General features: G+C 33.3%; 1 protein-coding gene across 1 annotated transcript in view; it reads right to left on the bottom strand.

Annotated features, from left to right (window-relative positions):
* Positions 1-12,883: 12,883 nt before the first annotated feature.
* Positions 12,884-23,905, bottom strand: part of LOC129233716 (protein krueppel-like) — a gene marked incomplete at its 5' end in the record, with an annotated part of 46,190 nt that continues 35,168 nt past the window's right edge. The window contains one exon of the mRNA XM_054867694.1: positions 12,884-12,912. Coding sequence (XP_054723669.1) covers positions 12,884-12,912 — 29 coding nt within the window. The remainder of the gene's footprint in view (positions 12,913-23,905) is intronic.

Genomic DNA, 23,905 nt, shown 5'->3' with positions numbered 1-23,905 from the left:
ACTACAGTTATGGCAAACCTAACCTGGCAGCGAAAATGCCTTACGCTGTGATCAGGCTTTGTGTAACCTCCCCAATTGTTCCAGCACGTAAGGGGTAGGGTGTACCTCCGAGCCGACTATAGACGCTCGCAGAAGAACGGGATTATGTAAAATAGATATCCAAGTGGTGATGTATCACTATCATCGATGTATAAGAGCAAAAAACAGTCACACAATGAACAATCGTGGAAATTAGTCTAAATGAGAAAAATATGACAACGTGCATGCATGCAAAAATGAAAGCATTTAAAAAGAGTTTTAAAAAAGTCTGCAAACAGCTGTTTTGGGGTTATAAAAACAAACCCCTTCTTCAGTGCATATAAGAACGAAGAAACTTAAAGTCTAAGAACGGACAAATGAACCAGAAAAAGTAAGACATGGACGAGTAAACAGACAGAAAATGGCCGGAACGGAAACTTTACGTCAGCAGAAAACAGCAAGGATAACACCTTGGAAAAACGTCATACACTGAAAAAAATTTATGTAAAGAAACTGTAGGGAAAAGAGGCGTGCTCGACAAATCAACTAAAAAAGTGGAATCTTTCCAGATCCAGTAAGATTACCAAAAATCTACATCGTAAGTGGAAGTGGATAGTTTTGGCAGAAGAAAAGTCGAAGTTATTGTCGCAGGACCAACAATGTTGGGCAATGGAGGAACGTTTAAAATCTTGTTTTTTGACATAACTTTCATGTTCTTTTGTACGGAATTAGAGAGCACGTTAGTTTGTCCTATGTATACCAATCCACACTGACAAGAAATACTACAGAGCTCCCATCTAACACATTCCTGAACAAGGTGTTTAAGTTGTAAAAATTTCAGTTTATTAATTGGGGAAAATGACAGAAAATTTTAACTTTTTCATGACTTTAGCGATCTGATGACTGATTCTTGGGAAAAAGGGTTAAAAGACAGAGTTAAAATAAATGTCAGGAGTATGTGTCAAAAATTCAATTCGAACGAAAGTAAAACGGAATTAGAACAAATAGGTAAAGCCCGGAAAATAAAAGTCTTAAAAGAGGCTAATTTTTGTTGGTTGTCAAACACAACTTCATATTTTTCAATAAAACTGTAAAAAATACAAGGTTTCTTCTTTCTGTACAGTAATTTTCAACACAAATTTCCAATTTATTCATTTTCAAAAACTTCAGGTTGGTTTTTCCTTAGCGTGTATAATCAAATGGCGTTTTAAATTTCTACTAGGAGAAAATGACTTTTCACAAGAATGTGGTTTTTCTTTGGTATGTGTCGCTAAAAGGCCTTTTAAACCTCCACATAAGAAAAATGACTTTTTACAAATTTTACAAAAATATGGTTTTTCTTCAGTATGTATCATCAAATGGATTTTCAAATATCTACTAAGAGAAAACAACTTTTTACAAAACTCACAAGATTATTGTTTTTCTTTAGCATGTCTCGTGGAATGGATCTTGAAATTTCCACTCTGAGAAAACGACATTTTACCAGTTTCACAAGATTATGGTTTCTTTTCAGAATGTGTCCTCAAATGCCTATTTAAATTTCCATTCTGAACAAATGACTTCTTACAAATTTTACAAGAGTATGGTTTTTCTTTAGTATGTATCCTTAAATGGCTCTTTAAATTTCCACTTAAAGAAAATGACTTTCCACAAATTTCACAAGAGTATGGTTTTTCTTTAGTATGTGTCCTCAAATGGATTTTTAAACCTCCGCTGTGAGAAAATGACTTTTTACAAATTTCACATGAATGTGGTTTTTCTTTAGTATGTGTCCTCAAATGCCCCCTTAAACTTCCACTATGAGAAAATGATTGTTTACAAATTTCACAAGAATACGGTTTTTCTTTAGTATGTGTCACCAAATGCGTTTTTAGAGTCCCCCTTTGAGAAAATGAATTTTTACAAATTTCACATGAATATGGTTTTTCTTTTGTATGTGTCCTCAAATGGACTTTCAAATACCCACTCTGAGAAAATGACTTTTTACAAATTTCACAAGAATGCGGTTTTTCTTCAGTATGTATCCGCAAATGCTTTCTTAGATTCTCCCTTCGAGAACATGACTTTTTGCAAATTTCACAAGTGTATTGTTTTTCTTCAGTATGTGCCCTCAAATGGGCTTTTAAGTTTTCCCTCACAGAAAATGTCTTTTCACAAAGATCACACAAATAAGGTTTATCTCCAGTATGTATTCTCAAATGCTCTTTCAATTGTGAAGTGCAACTAAATGCCTTTTTACAATACTTGCATGAACCTGATTTATCTTTGATGTTCATATGCATTTTTAGCTTTAAATTTGGATTCACAAGATTAGACTACTTAACTGCGGTCAGATACGGGTCCCCTTGATTGAACTCCAATCTAAAAATAAAAATAGAAACTATTTTATTCTAATGGGAAAATAACAAAATGCATACAGTTATCAAAACAAAACAGTCTTATAGTGTCTCAAATTTAATTTTTAAAGAGCCGTGAGTAAACAATATTTTAGATATTTAAATACACTGACGAGAAAAAAATCCCAACACCAAGAAAAAGTTATTATAATGAAATTTTGACCACGCATTTGTCTAGTTAACATGTTTCATTGATTACATTTACAAGATCACAAGTCAATTTAAACTCAAGAAACTACAGTTCAAATGTGAAATCTGCCGTCGGCAGGTCAACGGCAGTATCTGCAGAAATGAGTTTTTGAAGATATTCCAAAAAAATATGTGTTCGATATAATGCTAACAATGGAGAGATGTTGGAATTACTTTTTTTTTTTGCTCCCTTTTTTTAGCAGAAACCAAATAAGCAAGCTTGTGTAATAAAGCTAACGTACAATAGATGACAAATATGCAAAAAAAAAAAAAAAAAAGAAAAATTTGCAGTTACTGCCGTTTAGCTTCCCAAGGCAGAAATGCTGTTTCAATGTCAGTGAATCTTCTACATTTTGAATGCAAACCTGCATGCATTGCGTCACAAAGGTTCTGAATGTCATTTTGTGATATGGAGCTCCATACTTGTTGAACTTATTATGTGAATTCTGGGACAGTCAGTGACGGCTGTAAATAATGCTGGAGTTCTCGTTCAATGATATCCCACATGTGTTCAATAGGAGACAGATCTGGTGATCTCGCAGACCAAGGTAACATTTCAACACACAGTAAAGCACATTATTTTGCAACAGCGGTGTGAGACGGAGCATTATTCTGTTGGAAAACTCTCACTTGAGTGCGATTCATGAATGGCAATTTTACAAGTTGAAAAACCAGACTGACGTACAACTATGAAGCCAGCGTGTTAGGAATAACCACGAGAAAGATATCCCAGCCCTAGGAAATTGCTCTTCGGGCCATGACTAAAGGTGTAGGTCTAGTTAGTCTAGGCAGCAGACTGTCAGTCTAGTTGCTGGCGTTCCCCTGGCCTCCTTCTGACCAACACAGGTCTTTCACTGCTACCAAGGCAGAATCGGACTTCATCAGAAAACCCAACAGGGATCTCCACTCTGTCTTCCAATGAGCTCTGGCTTGACACAACTCATGTCCCAAACGGCAATGTTTTGCCGTCAGTGGCATACATGCTAAAGCATGCGTGTCTCAGAACTGTCCGTGAAGCTGAAGTATCCGATTTCTCACAATATGTGGTGTCACTGTGGTGCCAACTGCAGCTCAAATTTCTCCTGTAGACCCAGTGGGATGCAACACATTCGTGCGCTGGGGCACTACTGGGGGGGGGAGTCTTTCCCCCTCGCAAATGCCGCATGGCCGCCCGGAACCTGATTTTCTTGAGGTAGTACATCGCTGGACCACTGCTCTCGACAAGCATGCGCAGTGGATGCATTCCGGTAAAGTCTTTATGCAATATCGCGGAAAGAAAATCTACCGTCTTGAAGCCCCACTACACGACCTTAATCAAACTCAGTAAGCTGCTGATATTAGCTTCTTCGTCTTCTTTAAGGCATTCTTAGCTAGCATCAACTCAATAAGTTGAATTTCACAGAAAAAGAACTCTCACGAACTATACAGCTCACAATTAAAGCAACCTGTTTGCAAGTACTATGTTTGGCACTAGAGTCACAATTATACGCCAAGGGCGAAATTTGAATCAATGTCATCTTTCAGATGTATAAACAGGCCTACGTTATTTTGTTTATCTAGTACAAATCTTTCTTGCTTTTGGGATCATTGTGTTCCCACCAGTGCATCAGAAAGTTTTTTTTTCTGCAAACAATTTATTTATTTTGTTTGAAATTATAAATCCGGAAATTAAAGTATGGCATGTATACTTGCAGAAAAAGAAGAGTAAAGACAAAGACAATAAACTTCATCTGTGACTGAAGAAACTGAACCAAGTACAGGAGTTTCCAGTTTTCAAAGGGCTAATTTGGGATTTAATTCAGAGCCAGAGGGTCACTTTTTTGGCTAATTATGGGAAGGAAACAGTTGTAGGACCTCAAGCAGAAATTCTTTTTAAAAAATATGGAAGCTGTCTGTAAACTGAGTCTTAACTCATTTCTTAAAATCGAAATTAGATTTTTTAAGACGTTTTTAAGGAGTCCAAAAAACTAAATATCGTTTTACAATATTCGCATGAATATGTTTTGTCTTTAAACTTCATATGCATTTTAAGCTTCAAATTTAGGCAATCGATAGTCAAACTTAACTGTGGCCTCAAACGCGTCCCCTTGAATTACACAATCTAAAAACAAAAAAGTATTTCATTCTAATGGGTTGAAAAGCATTATGTATACAATTTTCAAAACAAAAGGAAGTCTTATATTTTTGCACAGCTAGTATTAAAAATGCCATGAGAAAACAATATTTCAGATATTTAAACATTTGATATCTGCAACAGAATTTACTTGAGAAATTTTTTAAATTTTATTAGAGTATTATTTAGAGTAGACTGGGGCACGTTTACGCAGTGCCCTTTTTCGGAAACGAGTTATAACTGGAGAGCCAACAGTCATAACATATTGATGCTGCTCCCTAGCAAATATCCTCACAAGTTCTTGAGCATCAGTCAAGCTTTAGTCTAGCATGCAGAAAGATTAATCTGTTTTTAACCAAGTCGAGTAAATTTTGAGTTGAACGTTTTGAAGCTTGTTGTGAATAAATAATACTTAGTTAAAAAAGAAGAAATGTATGAAAATTGGCAGAATTTTATCCTTTTTTTTAGAATTATATTTTTTGTATAAATTGAAACGTTATTACCTTTTTTTGCACGCTAAAAATAAATCCAAACTTGTCGATGGGGCAAGTTTACGCATTGACGTCTGAGCACCTTTACGCACATTCTTACTGTGGCTTTCTTCTAAACGTGCCTTGACGCATTTTTTGCTCCAAACTGTCTCAAAACGATTTTTGCAGGCTATTTAGTTTTTAAAATCACCTTAAATTTCTAATAAAGTTACAAATGTGTATCTTATAGTTTACAATCATGTAGTGCTGTCTTCATGCCCATTCAGCTTTTATTTTATTCACTATTCAGTCTGTAATAAATTTGCTTTATTTTTAATGATGGTAAGACATTATGATCAAAACTTTAACAGAATTGCATCAGGTGTCAAAATAAATATGCGTAAACATGTTCCGGGTCCAGGGCAAGTTTACGCAACCGACTTGGACTCAAAAATAATTTTTTTAACGGTTAAGAATACAAACTGAGCAACAATTGAATATACTAATTCTGACTAAATTAATTGCTTCATAAAATGGCAATGTCTAAATTTTCCTAAGTTAAAACATAATATTTAGAAAATTTATTGAAAAAATTCCGCATAAACATGCCTCGGTCTACCCAATTTATTATTCTCAAATGATTTATTTATTTTGCTTGAAATTACATATCCTGAAAATAAAATACTGAATGTTATACTTGCAGAATAAGAAGAGTAAAGACACAGACAGTCAATTAAACCTGATTGCATTAAAAGAAAAAACTGGACCAAGTGATAGTACCGTATTTTCTTGTTTTACAAAGCAGAAATTTCTTTAAAAAATATATAAAATATCTTTAAACAAGATGCTTATACTCATTTCTTAACAGCAGAATTGAGGAGTTTTTAAAAAGCATAAAATATTTTTTAAGACACAACCAAAAACTTTTCAGTAGTTATTTTAGGGCAATTTCACGGAAAAGTGGACATCAGGGTTGAAATTTAAAAAGTGTTTTATTGCTATAAGTTATACATCAAATTGAAGCTAATAACATGAGATCTATGATATTATAAAGAAAAATTTTCATAAAAATAACCTTTTTATTATTTTTTTTGAGCCTAAAGTTAACGTAGTATAACAAACTTGTATTTCAGAAAAATATAATATTTTCATTTGCCCAGGATTACTATTTAAAGCTGGAGAATCTTGTATGTGTGTGTGTGTACTATTATTTGTAACATCTGTCTATCCTTTGGAACTTAATTTTTTATAACAAAATATTTAACACGATTTATAGTAAAAATAAAGTTATAAAGTTTCGCTGTCACACCCATCACAAAAAATATGCTTAAGTTACCATAGCAAATGCATTCTTTCATGGAAAAACATGAAACTTTCCAAAGTTCTAATGTTTGCAGGTCTGAATAGGAGTACAATACATGAAATACACCGCCAGCTCAGTCATTTCCAGCCGAGGACTGCAGTGCTTAAATTTGCTCAAGTATTTATTCTCAGGGAAAATTTGGTGTGACGGGTTTGACAAAACCATTGGGACAGGTGTGGCAGCAATTAAAATAACTTTTAAAAACATTTCAAATAAAATAGAAGATTACACCTTTTTATTTCTTAACAAATTAGCATTGTAGTTAAAAAAAAAATCTGAAAATCTTATAATGTGACAGGTTTGAATTATTTGAAGGATTTCAACAAATGTTTTTTGGTTATGAAGTGAGTTACTTTTATTTAATTCTTGAAACATTTCAGAGGAGTAAAATAGCTTTAAAGGAAGTAAGTAATCAGTTGCACATTTATATAACTACTCTGTTTTGTGAAAATGCTTCAGTCAAATTTTTTTCATGAGATAAAAAGTAATACAGTGAAACCTGCGTAAGTTGACCACTTGCGGTGCAGTACTTTGGTGGTCAATTTAGACAGGTGGTCAACTTATAGAGGGTAGTAACGAAAACTTTTTTTTTGTCATTTCTTGCCCCATGCATTCATTTTCGAACTAATTGGAATACTTTAAACTCAATTTCACTGTTTAACATTACTTTAAGACAATAAGTAAAAAAGTTTAAAATATTTTTAGAGATTATTTACCAGAATGACACTTAAATTATCATACGCATTTAAAATCTGTGTAAATCAATCGAAGAAAAAAAATGTCTCGTTGCTTATGAAAAACCCTTGACATTACTTGACATTAACAATTCCTAAAAATTCATAATAAGTCAAAAGTGACTTAAATTCTTTGATTTTTTCTTGTACATTAACTAGAGACGTACCGAGTAGCACTTTGGCCGAGTAGCCGAGGACTCGGCATTTTATTACTCGGCCGAGTATCAAGTTACCGAGCACTCGGCCTTTCACTACTCGGCCGAGTTCCAAATACCAATTATGTTTTAAGAAGAACCACCGACACACCTGTGATGAATTTTGAACTTATTGGAATAGTAGTATAAACCTCCTTGCCTATATAATAGTTTTTAAAACTAAATTCCTGCTGAAATTTAATTACGCATTATATATATACAATTTTGTTTGTGTCAAAAATTTTACAAAAAAATAATTTTTTAAATTAAAAATAAATAAATAAAAGGTATGATTAATCAAGTTGGAATTAAAACAAATTACAGTAAAATCCCTCTAATGCGGACACTAACTGGACAAATTTGTTTTCTGCAATATAGAGGTTAGTCCAGTCACTTTAGCCAAAAAAAGGGTGTTTCTACGGAATAATTTTAAGCCAATTTTTTATTTCACATAGAGCTTTGTTATATCATTGTAAATGACTCCTCAAAAGTTCCCAACATTTGAATGTACGCTTCCGCCTTTTTGGGGGGGTTAGAATAGGGGAGAGCAAAAATGCTATTTTCAGTATGTAGGCAAGTGAGATGTCATTTTTTACGAATTTTACGCCCTGAATCGAATGGAAACGGAATCAAGTTGATAAATACAGCGAAAAACTAAAAATCTAGTTTTTCTGTGTTAATAGTTTCTAAGTTATAGGGGTTTTTATGGAAAATAAAAGAAATATTTATTAAGTGTTTTGTTTTCAAAAGTCTGTGAGCCGAAATCCGTCGAGTCAAAATGAGCGTAGCGAAGGACAGCTAGAGGGGAAAGGGCAGGTGGTTGAAATGTTGAAATACCAGTTCACCCGTCTCCGCAGCTTTGCCCCCCCCCCCCCCCTCAGTGAAGTCCACTGCTTTGAAACGTCCGTCAGCCTCAGTGTCTTACCGTTTGCCTGACTGAAAAGTGCGTAAAATCTGTTCTCTGTTTCTAAAACACGTGTTCCCTGCGTGTGTGTAGTATTTCAAATGAACACGTTGTGTGCAATTTGTGGTAATGCTTTACTGTGTAAACGCACTGTATTTGTAAAGCGTGGACTTGACAGCCTTATTGCCGCGAGTAATGAGAGACAAGATGGAAAAGTTTCGTTGTTCACAAATAAGTCTTCAATTGAACTTCACGTGGATTGTCGTATGAACTATATCCGTAAAACAAGTATAGCAGCATTTAAAAGAAAACGCGATGCTGAGGAAGCAGCCTCGTCAACTAGTCCTACTAAAACCAGAATGCGAACTGCATCATATTTTAATTTCAAAGAATGTTGCTTTTTTTGCGGAAACGAAGCTTTAGTGGATAAAGAAAAGAAAAAGCGGAAAGAATTCCGAAAAAAAAATAAAAATGGTTTCAACCCTCGAATTTAAAAATACTGTGATGAATATGATACAAACAAGAAATGATGATTGGGCAAAAAATGTAAGGCAGCGCATCATTTACGAAATTGATTTGGTCGCAGCTGATGCCAGGTATCATGATACTTGCTTAGTTAAATTTTCAACGAAAGCATCAGAAGTGCCTGCAGGTCGTCCTATAGAACAGGGCATAGTTCAGGCTATGGATTTAATTTATTCGTTCATTGAGACAAATGATGATTGTCAGTTTACTCTTTCTGAACTAAAAGACGTGATTGATGATTTAAACTGGAAGCCTGATGACAAAACCATTAAGAAAAAACTTGCTGAGCGGTTCGGCGATAGGCTTGTGATTACTAACAAAGAGAAAGGACCAACTATTCTGTGCTTTCGAGACACAAATTATGACTTGTTAGCCAAAGCATGGTATGAAAACAGAGGATCGGATCCAGAAAAGGAACGATTGAGAATAATAGAGAAGGCAGCAGAGATCATTCGTCAGGATATACGCTCTGCAGTATGTGAGGTAGATACATATCCTCCCAGTACTAAATTGTTTTCTGATATCAACGCCAATGTGCCCAAGTCATTGCTATTTCTAATAGAAGAAATTGTCATAAAAAATAGAAAAGGCACTGTAGAACCTTTAAAAAAGAAATCCACTGCTATCTGTCATGCCATCATGTCTGCAGTTCGTCCCCGGTCCTTCATATCGCCCCTACTCCTTGGAGTAACTGTTCATTTCCATAGACACTTTGGTTCCAGACGTCTAATAGATATTTTGTCCAGCTTAGGGTTCTGTACTTCCTACAAAGAAGCACTTCTGTATGAATCCTCCAATATACTATATCATCAGCCTTCAATTTCCCCTCCTGAAGAAGGATGTTTCATTCAGTATGTTGCGGACAATGCAGATCATAATATCGCAACAATAGATGGTTTGAATACATTTCATTCCATGGGAATCATCAGAATTGTTTCTCCTCATGATAAAGTTAATGATACCCTACAAACTCTACCAAGGCTAAAAGTGATACCAAGTGCCTCAGAGCTAACCAAAAACACACAAATACCAATCAAAATTTATGAAAATTGTGGTGTAAAAGGACTGAAAGAAATTATTGTGGATGAGCTTGATTGTAACCCAACAACCGCTTCTAGTCTTCGCAATTCAGATGTTCTGTGGATGTATGCCAAATATAGGGAACTACAGCAAATTCCTGGGTGGAGTGGTTTTATGGAGCTGTTGACAAAACATGAAGAATACTATAAATCACGCGTCATGTACTTACCATTCATAAACCATCCTCCAAGCAATTATGACACCATTTACAGTACATTGCTATATGTTCTTGAAGATGGTCTCAAATATGGCCACACTAGCTGTGTAATAACATTTGACCAACCTTTATTTATTAAAGCAAGGGAAATTGTTGCTTCAGCCGATAAAAATTCACGGGTCTCCAAAATAATTGTGAGACTTGGAGGTTTTCACATGTGCATGTCTTTTCTCGGTTCAATTGGCTTTATCATGGCTGGAAGTGGCCTCAAAGAAGTAATGAGCACTATTTACGCTTCTCATTCGGTTGACAAAATACTGTCTGGACATGCTTACTCTCGAGCTGTTCGAGCTCATACACTTTTGCAAATAGCTCTATCTAAAATAATTTTCCGTGAATTGCTTTTGACTTATGACGAACAAAAATTTATGGACACTTACCTTAAAGAAATTCATAAAACAACACCTCCCTTTTCTGAGGTGGAAGAATTGAGGATTCTTAGTGATGTGAAAATTAAATTCCAAAATGAATGTTTCAATTTGAAACATAGAGGACCAACTTCAAAATTATGGATCCAGTATTTGGATATGGTGTTAATCCTCAAAGAGTTTATAAGGGCTGAGAGGAGAGGGGAATGGACCTCATATTTAACTGCAATCAAGAGAATGTTACCTTATTTCCATGCTGCAGGACATTTTTTGTACGCCAAAAGTGCCCACTTGTTTGTACAAGACATGGAAAAGTTGGAATTATCAATGGATATAGGGACCTTTAAAAAATTTACTGCTGATTTTTTCACTATTAAGCGATCGGACAAATTTTTTTGTGGAACTTCAAGTGACATGGTAATAGAACAGTCCCTAATGAAGTCCTCAAAAATGCAAGGAGGTTTCGTACGTGGAAGAAGTACGAAAGAGAGTGTTTTAACAAAGTTTGTCGTAGGTTTGCTAAGTGCAAGTAACGTTACTGAAGGACTTGAAAACTTTTGCAAGATTTCCTTTGCAAGTGGAGAACAACATGTGGATGCACGGGAATCACGGGTAAAGAGAGACCAAGAAGACGTTAATAAAGTATCCAAATGGTTTTGTGCCCACAACCCTTTCCCAAGCGTACAATTGATTATGTCCATTGCAACTGGGGTTACAGGAGATGCGAAAAAGATAAACTGTTACGACGCACTAAACATTGGTGCAACTATGATGGGGAAAAAAGTCGGTGAAAATTTTCATGATGTAAAATATTCACGTGCTGATAGAGTTTGTTCTCTCCAAATAGTGAACAGCCATGTAACAGTTCACGATGTTGCCATCCCTGTCGACCCCTTGATGCTGTTTCAAAGAATAAGTGTAATGAAAAGATCAGATGATGAGCTTCGGGAGTGTTTGAAATTTGAACTGGCTCCTTATCCAGTTGCCCTTTTCGATGAAATAGGAATGAGGAAAACAACCAAGTCGTCGCTGTTCCACAATTTTAACCCCATACATAATAGTTCTGATTTTGGAAGCGCAAATTATGTTATTGATGGAGGTTACCTTCTTCATCGCGTGGTCTGGCATCAAAACGATTCATTCGGAGTGATTTGTGACAAATATGTGAAGTATGTCGAAAAGCAGTACGGCCAACGCACTGTCATCGTATTTGATGGTTATACTAATCCAGACAAAAGTGTCAAAACCATGGAGCAACTTCGACGATGTTCCAAAGCAACATCAACGGAGATACTTTTTGATAAACATATGATTTCAACTGTAAGCCAAGAAAACTTCCTCGCAAACCCAAAAAACAAGAGTAGATTGATCTGCTTGCTTACTGAAAAATTTAAAGCCGTTAATATATCTGTCAAGCAAGCAAAAGATGATGCTGATGTGCTTGTTATAGAAACAGCACTCATGATTGCGGAAACTAATAAAAATGCTACTGTTATTGTTGGAGAAGATGTCGATCTATTGGTAATCATGGTAGCTCGTACTCCACCCAACCTGGAAATATTTTTCCTCAAGCCCGGAAAAGGCAAAATAGAGCAGAAGATTTATTCTTCAACAAGTTTGGAAAGAGATTACAAAGATTACATTTTATTCCTGCATGCTTTCTCAGGCTGTGATGGAACATCCGCTATTTTCAGAAAAGGTAAATCAGCAGCCATGAAATTAATACAAAAACGTCCAGATTTACAAGATGCCATACAAATTTTTAATCAGGGGAATGTTTCTCATGCATTGATAGCTGAAAATGGCATACAACTTTTTCTGGCCATTTATGGTGCTTCATCAAACCAAAAGTCATTAAATGATTATCGTTTTTCACTTTTCACCAAATATGTCACAAAAAATAAAGCGGTTAATTTATGTACCCTGCCTCCCACATCAAATGCAGCTGAGCAACATTTGTTTCGTGTTTATTACCAAGTACAAACATGGCTTGGTAATGAATTGAATCCGCAGGAATGGGGCTGGATTTTGAAAGACAATTTGTTATTTCCAGTACGAACAACTCAACCACCCGCCCCAGATTCAATTTTGAATATGATTTTCTGTTCATGTTCTAAAGGTTGCGGCAATATCTGTGGATGCCGAAAATTGGGACTACACTGTTCTCTAGCATGTGGAAATTGTCATGGGCAGTCTTGCTTAAATGTTGCACCAAGGGAGGGAATTTCTGAAAGTGAAGTAATCATTGGTACCGAAGAAATAGAAGTGATGGACGAGAGGGATTTTTAATGTATTGAACAATTTTTCTGTAATCAAGAACAGGTGAGAGAAACTATCAAAACTGTATAATAATAATAATATAAAAAGTAAATTTTTATCATAACAACATTTTTTTGAATAGTATAATGATATTTGTCTACTGTTATTATAATTTCTCTAATGTAAGTTTACACTTAAAATTTTTTTTTTAATTTCAAAATATTCTTCGTTATGTATGTGACGCATGTGACTTTTTTTACACATAAAACCCCTCCTGACTCGGAAACTATTGACTGTATCAACATGATTCTGTTTTCATTGAACTCAGCGTGAAAAGTGCACAAAAATAGACACCCCACTTGCCCCACATACTTAAAACGAGATTTTTCATCCTCCCCCTTCCCCCCTCTTAAAAGGGGGGACGCGTACAACCAAATGTCGGGAACTTTTCAGATTTTACTTAGAACGACATGAGAAAGCTTTGTGTGAAAAGAAACTTTGGCTTAAAATTATTCCGAAGAAAAATTCTAAAGTTACTGGACTAGGTGTCCGCAGGACAGGGGTTTAATAATGTTATTTACATTGGAACTGGGGAATTAAAAATTGTCCACATAAGAGTGGTGTCCGCCTTTGAGGGGTGTCTGTTAGGAGGGGTTTCACTGTATACCAATCAATTATAGTTCTAATCTGCCAAACATAAATAATTTTTAAAAGCAGATAAAACAAATGTGCAGGAACACTCCAGACACGTGTTTCTGCCTCCCCCCCCCCTTTACAAGGAACGTCTTTTTCAGTGCATAACATGTGAGCTAAAGAATGTAAAGACATTCAACAAAAAAATACGACTTTTGTCGAATGCCTTTAAATCTACGAGCCCCCATTTTGTGCATTGAAAAAGGAATTCCTTGTAATGCCAAAACACGTGTCTGCAGAGTTCCTGCACTGTACTTGTAAGGTTGTTTTATTTTTTAAGCAAAGTTATTTTTACATTTTTTATAACTAATTTTTGTTTGTAGCAAAAATCCACTTTTAATATAAAAATTCCATATTTTCTATACTTACATTTTTTGCGTAATTTTTAATAAATAAGTTTTATTAACTTTGGGGACATTAAAATAAAGATTTATTCCATTGAAGCATTACAAACTTCATTATTCTCAAAATTTAAATTTGACTTATAAATTTTAATTGTAAATGATTGCAGAATATAATGCTTGCTCTTTTTTTTATAAATTTTAGTATCTGTCTTGGACAATATTCAATTTTTTGCAACTACTTGGTATTGGCTGAGTATCTGATCAGAATTTGGCCGAGTACCGAGTACTCGGCAAATTGGCCGAGTAGGCCGAGTACCGAGTAGTTACCGAGTACTCGGTACGTCTCTATTTGTAACAATGGTAATCTACTTTTCAACAAAATAACTACTTAATGAAGTTTGGCGCGTTTTCTAGGACTTTCCTAGGAAAGGTTACACTTTAGCAAACATTAAGCTTTCATTTGACTTTCTTGGACGGATACTTATTTGTAATGGTAAGTAGACTTATACTTTAAGGGGTTACAATACCTCAAAAATGATGAAACGATCAAAAAAATTTTTATTGCTTATTTCAAAACTAAAAACTATTCTGAACACAGGGGAAAAGTTTCATTGCTTTAGTTCAAATATTTAAAAAGTTATGAGTGTTTTTAGGCCATGCTCGCTATGTGTTCTTATGCAAAAGAAAACTTTAAATTGCTTTTTCTCGATGATGGTTTTTTTTGTATTTTCATATCATTAGAATCCCTAAGGATTTTTTCTATTAAAGATACAGTTTTAAAGTAATACTTTTTGCAATTGGGATAACATATTTGACAAAACTGCGCATTGGATAAGCATTTTATAAATAAATCAAATGTTTAGACCATGTTAAACCTTTAAAAACCAAATTAGAAAAAAAAAAACTTTGATTTTTTTACAAATTAATCACAGAAAATTTTCTAATAAACTCATAAGCAAAATGAATGAACAGATTTTTAGATTTGATTATAGTGATCGTTTAGCAAAAAACTTTTTTTTAAATCAGTGCAAAAAAAAAAAAAAAGCCTTAGGAATTTATAAAAAATTGAAATTTTCCTCAATTTTTTTGAATTTTTAAAAAATGTAGGCAATATTTTTTAATTTTAAAAATAAATTATTGATTAAGAAATAAGTATTCATGTTATGGTTTCAAAGAAACATAAAATTTACTAAAATTTTAAAAAAATGCTTGAAAGGTACTGTGACCCTTAACTTAACTATTAGATAGTTTAAATTATCGAGACATATTAAATGATCAAGATTTTTTTTTCTATACGTTTTAAATTGAAAGTACAAATATTAATTAGTAGGTTACAATACTTGAACTTTCGTTTTAACAGTATTGAAAAAATCATATTAGAAAACCATTGTTTTTTTTTTACAGCTTTTGGTTTCAATCATTCGTTTATTCAATATTTATCAAATTCATGCGTTTTCACAACCAATATACACCAATTATTAATTTATTTTAATATACAAACAAGAAGTTTTTATTGCACTATGAGAGGAATAACACTCGGGACACCTGAGTGGTGTTCCGAGCCCGCAACGCGAGTCTCACAGACAGGTTGCAAAGCAAGAATTTTTATCGCTCGGCCACAAGTGCCAGTTTTCTTTACGCATGCGCCTTGAATTCTACTGACAGCACACTCGAAAAACACACAAACATAGTGCTTCTTCCGTGCCCGCGGATTCCAGTGGAAGCAGTGTCTCGGGCACAATGGAAAATTCATAAAAATAATATAATAAATTCGTAAAAATGTATAACCTATACATTATTAAAAATACCATACTGGCTGATTTGCAAAATTTATGGAACAATTCAGACAAGGCAATATGAACATTTGATAACCTTCCTAGTTTCCTTCAATTGGCTTTACTTAACTCATTTTGATCAATGTTTAACGAACCACGGTTTAACTCATTCTTTTTTTTTTTTTGAGAGAGAGACAAGTCTTAAATTATCCCATCTGCACCTGCGGATACATAGCAGCCATTTTCTTTTTTATTGCAGATTCATTCAGGCTTTTCTTCTTAAATTTTCTTCTACCGTTACTGCTTCAAAGTAGAAAAAATTTTCTTCTTTTTTAATAAGATTGCTTTCAAGAATGGTAATAATTTGATTCACTTAATTTTAAAAATTATAATAGCTCCCCCCCCCTACAAAAAGAAAATCATTTTTGTGGCCTTATTTCTTGAGATTTTGAGCAGGTATTTACAGTTGTGTTTCAAGATTTTTATTTTGTCATGATTTTAAATGTGATTGACGAGTGCATTATGACTTTGACAATTCAACTGATTTTGACGAATTACCGATAAAGATTATTTAATTATTAATTTAATTGTTCTTCATAATCAAATCTTTTTATAGTATGTTTTTGAATTCTATTGGTAATCTTGCTATGGAACCTTAATTTTATTTTGTAATTGTGTACTTTTTGCAAGTTCTTAGTTTTTTTCAGTTTTGGTACGCATTGTCATTTGTATTTTAAATTGTTGTTATGTGAAATTTATATCAATGCCTTCTTCAACTTATAATTCAGAAATATGTAATAAATTGTGTTCAAGATTTTTTTGCCATGATATTTAAAAATTTAAAATACACGTTAGCTACTCCACATCTCCCACCTAAACCGAGAAGGTTTTGCAGCCATTCGGGGAGAAGAGGAGGAGTCTCTCTCTCTCTCTCCCTTGCACGTCGTCACGCAGGAAGCGACAAACGTCCCACACAGCACACTCGTCCATCAAACGACTATTTCCCGTCGAAACTCATCTAAAATCTCATCTACATCTAAAGGTGATATCTATTCTACGACTAATAAACGTTATTTCTAGCTGTTCTATTAAACGTCTATGACTGGACATCTATTAGTTATCCTTTACAGACGTAAATTAGATCATCCACAAGAGTGGTCTACTAAACGTCGAATAGAAGTGTTCAGTAGAATCAATGCAGACAGTGATGGGCGAGAGCGGATTGCGGTGGTGCTGATTACTGCAAAAATTGAATTAAAAATAGTTAATTAGTTCATAAAACAACGGTTAAAGGGCTGGAACTTCATTTAAAAAAAATTAATGACGATGATGATATTTATAAATTAATTGACATGTTTGGGAACACTTTGTTGCTATAGTATTACTGTTAAAGCACGTGCTTCAACGTAGGGTTGAGCAGCACCGCTTTTTACTTCTGATATTTCAGCGTCTGTTTTATAGCGCCTTGATTTCGGTAAGCCTATTCATCTTGTTGACTTCTGTTTCATAATGATACAGGGAAATAACACTGTTGGATAAAAATATAAGCTTGCACACATGAAAAATTAAAAATAAATGTTTAAGTTTAATAGTGTAATTGCAATAAATACTAAAAAATTGGACTGGCAGAGTAGACAAAAATGTATGAATTTAAAAGGTTAAGGAAAATGTAATGTGTTGTATAAACATTACAATTAGGAGTTCAGAATTTGAAAAAAGGTTCGCTGCGTTATAGGCGCACCTAGAAGACGTTTTTTAGATTATCTATAACTGTTCTTGGAAACGTTACCTAGCGCTATGGATATCGTCCATTATTGATATAATTCCACCATTTTTCATCCATTGTAGTCGTCTTTTCGACATGTATAAGACGACTTTCGAATGATCTGAGGGGACATTTCGACGAGTTGGGGACGGTTTTTAGATCAGTTATAGACGAGAGTTTGGACCAGATTCAACGATTATTCCACCAGTTTGTGTTGTGGGGGTGCCGTCTACCAGTCAATTTACGATCTACCATTACCTTTTTGGGTTTTGTCCAAGGATTGCCGGCCACTTCGCGAAATGGCCAGCCAAAGTAGAAAATACAATATTAACTGCAAGTATTTTGGGCTTTGGCCAAACCTCTTGGCCAATACGCAAAATGGCTGGCCGATTCGCGAACTGGCCGAACTTCGGGCTTTGGCCCTAACATATACGGTAAACTCGAATAAGTAGTAATTTGCTGGGCTCTTACAGCATTAACTGCAGGGAAAGGAGGCAGTTTTTTTAATAGGCAAAAACATTATTATTTTGATTGACAAAACTTTGAACGCGGTTGTGAATCACGGACAAACACATGCAAGAGATTTCAAACACAAACTAATCAAGATGATTTTTTTCATAGAATGACTAAATTTTTTAAATATATTTCTAAAAAAACTATGCCACCCTACGACATGACATTCAAAAGAAAAATAAAATTTTTTCTTTTAAATTCTCATTTTGTGAGGGGAAAGTAATATGACAAAAACTTAAAGAAATAAAAAAAGCAAGAGAAGGATTGGGGGGGGGGGAGTAAATTAAAATTTTACTTTGGAAATACATATTACATACAAAATTATACCTTTTGCGCTCCATCTTTATAGTGCTTCCTCCCATGAAAAAATACCCTTCCGCACTTTCTTCTTTCTTTTCTTAACTCAGGAAAAATGATAGTTTGCTGTTGATTGCATGCAAGTAAAGTCCGATGATTAGAAAAGAAATACTATTATGCCATCTCTTAGCAACATCTGAAGTGCTTCCATGTGCATTCAATTTTTGCAATTACCAGTTTTTACGGAAAAGGGGACATTTAAGCTGTATACACAGACACCTGTTTTTCCAAAAATATCTTTGTAAGAATCATTTAGTCTTGAACAATCCAACATTATGTTTGATCATTCCTATTTTTGATGCGTTTATTTTCCTATTCCACACGATCATCACTTCCCGAATTCGACAGTCCTTATCTCATCTGTCAAAAAGAACTTGTGCTGCTAAAAGGTTGAATGTTCCTCGGTTCCCCCTTCTCCTGTGCATTCTCCTGTCCTACAGAGGTGGTCTGTCTTTGTGATCCAGACTGGCTAGTCAATCAATTGTATATTAGGGTCCTGTAAGTTGGTCAGCAAGCGAGTTTCTTCAAAAAGGGAGAAAGATAAAAGGGGGGAAATATTTTGGGCCTAAAATTTTCTGATGAAATTTATCCTAATTTAAAAAAATTTCGGGAATGATTGAATATATTTTTTTTTTTTTTGGAAACAAACTTCGATTTGAGAAAAAACTGGAACGAGGGGGGATGTGAGGCTCTGGAAGTGCGAGGTCATGCGCTTTCACCCACTTTGCCCACGTCTTCCTACACCTCTGATCACAAGAATATATTTTTTGTGCAGTAAGTGTTTTAGTGGTGTAAAATTTTACAAAAATCACACAAATACAGTTTTTCTTTTGTGCGCATCCTCAAAAAGCTCTTTAAATTTCTATTCTGAGAAGATGCCTTTTTAAATTTCTCAAGTATAAGGTTCTTCTTCTGTATGTGTCCTGAAATAAACTTTCAAACTTCCTCTCTCAGAAAATGACTTTTTCCAATTTCACAAAAATATGCTTTTTCTTCATAATGATCCCTCAAATGAGTAGTTAGACTTCCACTCTCAGATAATGACTTCTTATAAATTTCACAAGAATATGGTTTTTCTTTTGTATGTGTCCTCAAATGGATTTTCAAATGTCCACGCTGAGAAAATGCCTTTTTACAAATTTCACAAGAATATGGTTTTTCTTTCATATGTGTCCTCATATGAACTTTCAAAGTTCCACTAACAGAAAAAGACTTTTTACAAATTTCACAAGATTATGGTTTTTCTTTTGTATGTGTCCTCAAATGATCTTTCAAACTTCCACTCTCAGAAAATGACTTTTTACAACTTTCACAAGAATATGGTTTTTCTTTGGTATGTGTCCTCAAATGAACTTTCAAAGTTCCACTCACAGAAAAAGATTTTTTACAAATTTCACAAGAATATGGTTTTTCTTTGGTATGTGTCCTCAAATGAACTTTCAAAGTTCCACTCACAGAAAAAGATTTTTTACAAATTTCACAAGAATATGGTTTTTCTTTTGTATGTGTCCTCAAATGGATTTTGAAATGTCCACTTTGAGAAAATGCCTTTTTACAAATTTTACAAGAATATGGCTTTTCTTTTGCATGTGTCCTCAAATGAATTTTCAAACTTCCACTAACAGAAAAAGACTTTTTACAAATTTAACAAGAATATGGTTTCTCTTTTGTATGTGTCCTCAAATGAACTTTGAAATGTCCACTCTTAGAAAAAGACTTTTTACAAATTTCACAAGAATATGGTTTTTCTTTCGTATGTGTCCTCATATGAACTTTCAAAGTTCCACTAACAGAAAAAGACTTTTTACAAATTTCACACGAATATGGTTTTTCTTTTGTATGTGTCCTCAAATGATCTTTTAAATTTCCACTCTTAGAAAATGACTTTTTACAAATTTCACAAGAATATGGTTTTTCTTTGGTATGTGTCCTCAAATGAACTTTCAAATTTCCACTCACAGAAAAAGATTTTTTACAAATTTCACAAGAATATGGTTTTTCTTTTGTATGTGTCCTCAAATGATCTTTTAAACTTCCACTCTTAGAAAATGACTTTTTACAAATTTCACAAGAATATGGTTTTTCTTTTGTATGTGTCCTCAAATGGATTTTGAAATGTCCACTTTGAGAAAATGCCTTTTTACAAATTTCACAAGAATATGGCTTTTCTTTTGCATGTGTCCTCAAATGAATTTTCAAATTTCCACTAACAGAAAAAGACTTTTTACAAATTTCACAAGAATATGGTTTCTCTTTTGTATGTGTCCTCAAATGAACTTTGAAATGTCCACTCTTAGAAAAAGACTTTTTACAAATTTCACAAGAATATGGTTTTTCTTTTGTATGTGTCCTCAAATGATCTTTTAAACTTCCACTCTTAGAAAATGACTTTTTACAAATTTCACAAGAATATGGTTTTTCTTTGGTATGTGTCCTCAAATGAACTTTCAAAGTTCCACTCACAGAAAAAGATTTTTTACAAATTTCACAAGAATATGGTTTTTCTTTTGTATGTGTCCTCAAATGAACTTTCAAAGTTCCACTCACAGAAAAAGATTTTTTACAAATTTCACAAGAAAATGGTTTTTCTTTGGTATGTGTCCTCAAATGAACTTTCAAAGTTCCACTCACAGAAAAAGATTTTTTACAAATTTCACAAGAATATGGTTTCTCTTTTGTATGTGTCCTCAAATGAACTTTGAAATGTCCACTCTTAGAAAAAGACTTTTTACAAATTTCACAAGAATATGGTTTTTCTTTTGTATGTGTCCTCAAATGATCTTTTAAACTTCCACTCTTAGAAAATGACTTTTTACAAATTTCACAAGAATATGGTTTTTCTTTGGTATGTGTCCTCAAATGAACTTTCAAAGTTCCACTCACAGAAAAAGATTTTTTACAAATTTCACAAGAATATGGTTTTTCTTTTGTATGTGTCCTCAAATGGATTTTGAAGTGTCCACTCTGAGAAAATGCCTTTTTACAAACTTCACAAGAATAGGGTTTTTCTTTTGTATGTGCCCTCAAATGTAATTTCCAAGATGAAATGTAACTAAATGTCTTTTTACAATATTCACAGAAATATGACTTGTCCGCTATGTCCATTCCCATTTTAAGCTTCAAAATTGAGCTAATGATTGAACTGTGGTCACATATATTATCTCCTGGCTGAACTCCGACCTAAAAATAGAAAACCATTTTACATTAACGGGAAAAAAAAGCAAAATGCTTTCAGTTTTCAAATCAAATCAAACTTTTATTCTTCACAATATGATGAGAAAAAACATATTCTTGTAAGGAGTTGTGATTCTTGTGGAATTGCCCCCTTTCATGCCCTAGAATTTGTTTATAGTCTAGAGTACTGACGAAAATGGTGCTAAATATGATAGGGGGGTTACTGAATGAATCTGTATGAAAAGAGATTTTCTTGCTAATTGTTCCCGCCATTGAAAAGGTTTTTCTACTCAACAGTCAACTTTCCTCTTTACATAGTAAGGACTGAGTTGGAGGGGGGAGGGGGTGCAACCCCTAAGGTATTTTATTTTTTATTGTAAAAATATTACAAATGCAATGTAAATAATTTTCAAACTATTATTTATTCCGTTAAGTCCCTCAAACCGCAAGGTGAGTCAATCGAAAATATTTTTTCCTATCAGTTTGTCATAGCTTTTGCTTTTAAGTTTCTTTCACAGCTTAGCATTTTGTCACACTAAAATACAAATTGTATGTGTGAGTGTTTGTGTTTTTTACTTTTCCTGTTACTTCTGTAGTTATTAGGATCATACAAATTTTGGTTTTCATTGATTGCATAGTTTTCTTTCTTTATTTATTTTATTATTGTTATTTATTTATTTATTTTTTTGTCTTCAAACGAAATCACAGAAGGGCTATCGCGCTATTAAGGATCTGTAGTGTTAGTTTGAAAAAACACAAGGTTTTTTTTTTTTGAAAAAGTCCAGCCCACCTGTGGTAAGGTGGGTGGGATGAAAAACATGGCACTTTTTTTTTTTTGGTTTTTCAAAGAATCATTTCAATCTCAATCTCTATTTAAACATTCTACAAAACCACTTTTACTTTTCATACAGCTATAAACAATTTTAATTCATGCAATTTCATTTAGGATGAATCTATTTTTACAAAAATCAACAAGAATTTGGTTTTCTTTGAAAAAACTCGTTACAAGAATATCACCTTTAAAAAAAAATGATTACAGGATCTAGATGAACCACAATAAAAATCTTGACAACTGTTGTTAATTCTTTTTATACCAATAAGGGTTGTGAGGGATATATTACAGTACTGACTTATTCTTAATAATTAAAACATTTGTTGTTGATTTAAAAATAAACGGATAAGCTTTCATGCAAGGTTGGCCAGGTTTTGGACACTATGGTAAAAACACTGGTTTTTACTGTCCAGTCTAAAACCCTTGTGTCCAAAACTATATTTTTAGAAATATTGTATTCAGTGAGAAAACATCAAAAACAGAATAAAATGTATGAAAGTAATATTTCATATTGAACATTTATTCAATGAGAAAATTCAACTTATTTATGCGGCTGAGTTCAATCTACTTACATAGAAGTTGAATTCTTGATTAAAATTTCAATTTTGTATGCATGAGTTTATTTCCTTTTTTTTTTTTTTTTTTTTTTTGATATTAGTAACCAAATTTAACTATGTTTATGTATGTGTGCAAATGAAAGCGGGGTTGGCAAGGTTTTCATCATCCTGTTCAAAACCCTTGTGTCCAAAAGTGTCCCAAACTACTGCTTGAGAAACTATATTTTGTGAGAAAATATCAAAAACAGAAGAAAATGTGGCTTTTTTTTTTCCACTATTTAATATATTTATTCAATGTGAACATTCAACAATAAATATATATGTAAATTTATTTATGCTGCTGATTTTAATCTAGTTACATAGAAATTAAATTCTTCATTAAAAATTTCAATTTGCATGCACGAGGTTTTTTTTCCTGCATAAACAAAATTTTTTGACATTTATGCATGTGTGCAAAAGTGTTCGAAATATAGTGCAATAATGGCTTAAATACAATAATTACAATTTTTAGTAATTACAGAATGTATTATATTAAAAATATGAACTAAAAAAAGAATAGCACAAGTTTTATAATATAAGTGTTTGATCATCAATTCCTTGTTTTTTAATCAATGATTTAAAATATAATTATTGTTGAAATATCATGTAAAACTAATTTGCCAAAACACTTTAAAAAATTTAGCTTTTTTTTTCCCTTTTTTTTTGCACCTAAATATTGCTTATTTAATAACTTTGAGTTATAAATGGAACGAAATTAGTTGTCTTGGTATTGTTCTGAATTTCCTTTCATAACTCAACCAACTGTTACATAAGGAAGTTTTTATGTAATTATTGGCAATTTTTTTTAAGTAAAATATTTTTTAAATAAACATTTTGGAGAAAAATATTTTCAAATACTCATTAATTAAACCTCATTAATATCTATATTTATGCATTGCGAATATTGCAGTAAGTACGAATTGATTAGATTACACCAATTTAGCTTTAGCATAGTTTTGGACAGTTTAAGACAGTTTCGGACAGTAAAATCCACCTGCAGGGTTCATACCCTTTAGGCAGAAAAAA

Source organism: Uloborus diversus, unplaced genomic scaffold (assembly GCF_026930045.1).
Source record: "Uloborus diversus isolate 005 unplaced genomic scaffold, Udiv.v.3.1 scaffold_65, whole genome shotgun sequence".
Taxonomy (NCBI): Eukaryota; Metazoa; Arthropoda; class Arachnida; order Araneae; family Uloboridae; genus Uloborus; species Uloborus diversus.
The sequence above is the reverse complement of the archived record's forward strand: the minus strand, read 5'-3'. Positions and strand labels throughout refer to the sequence as shown.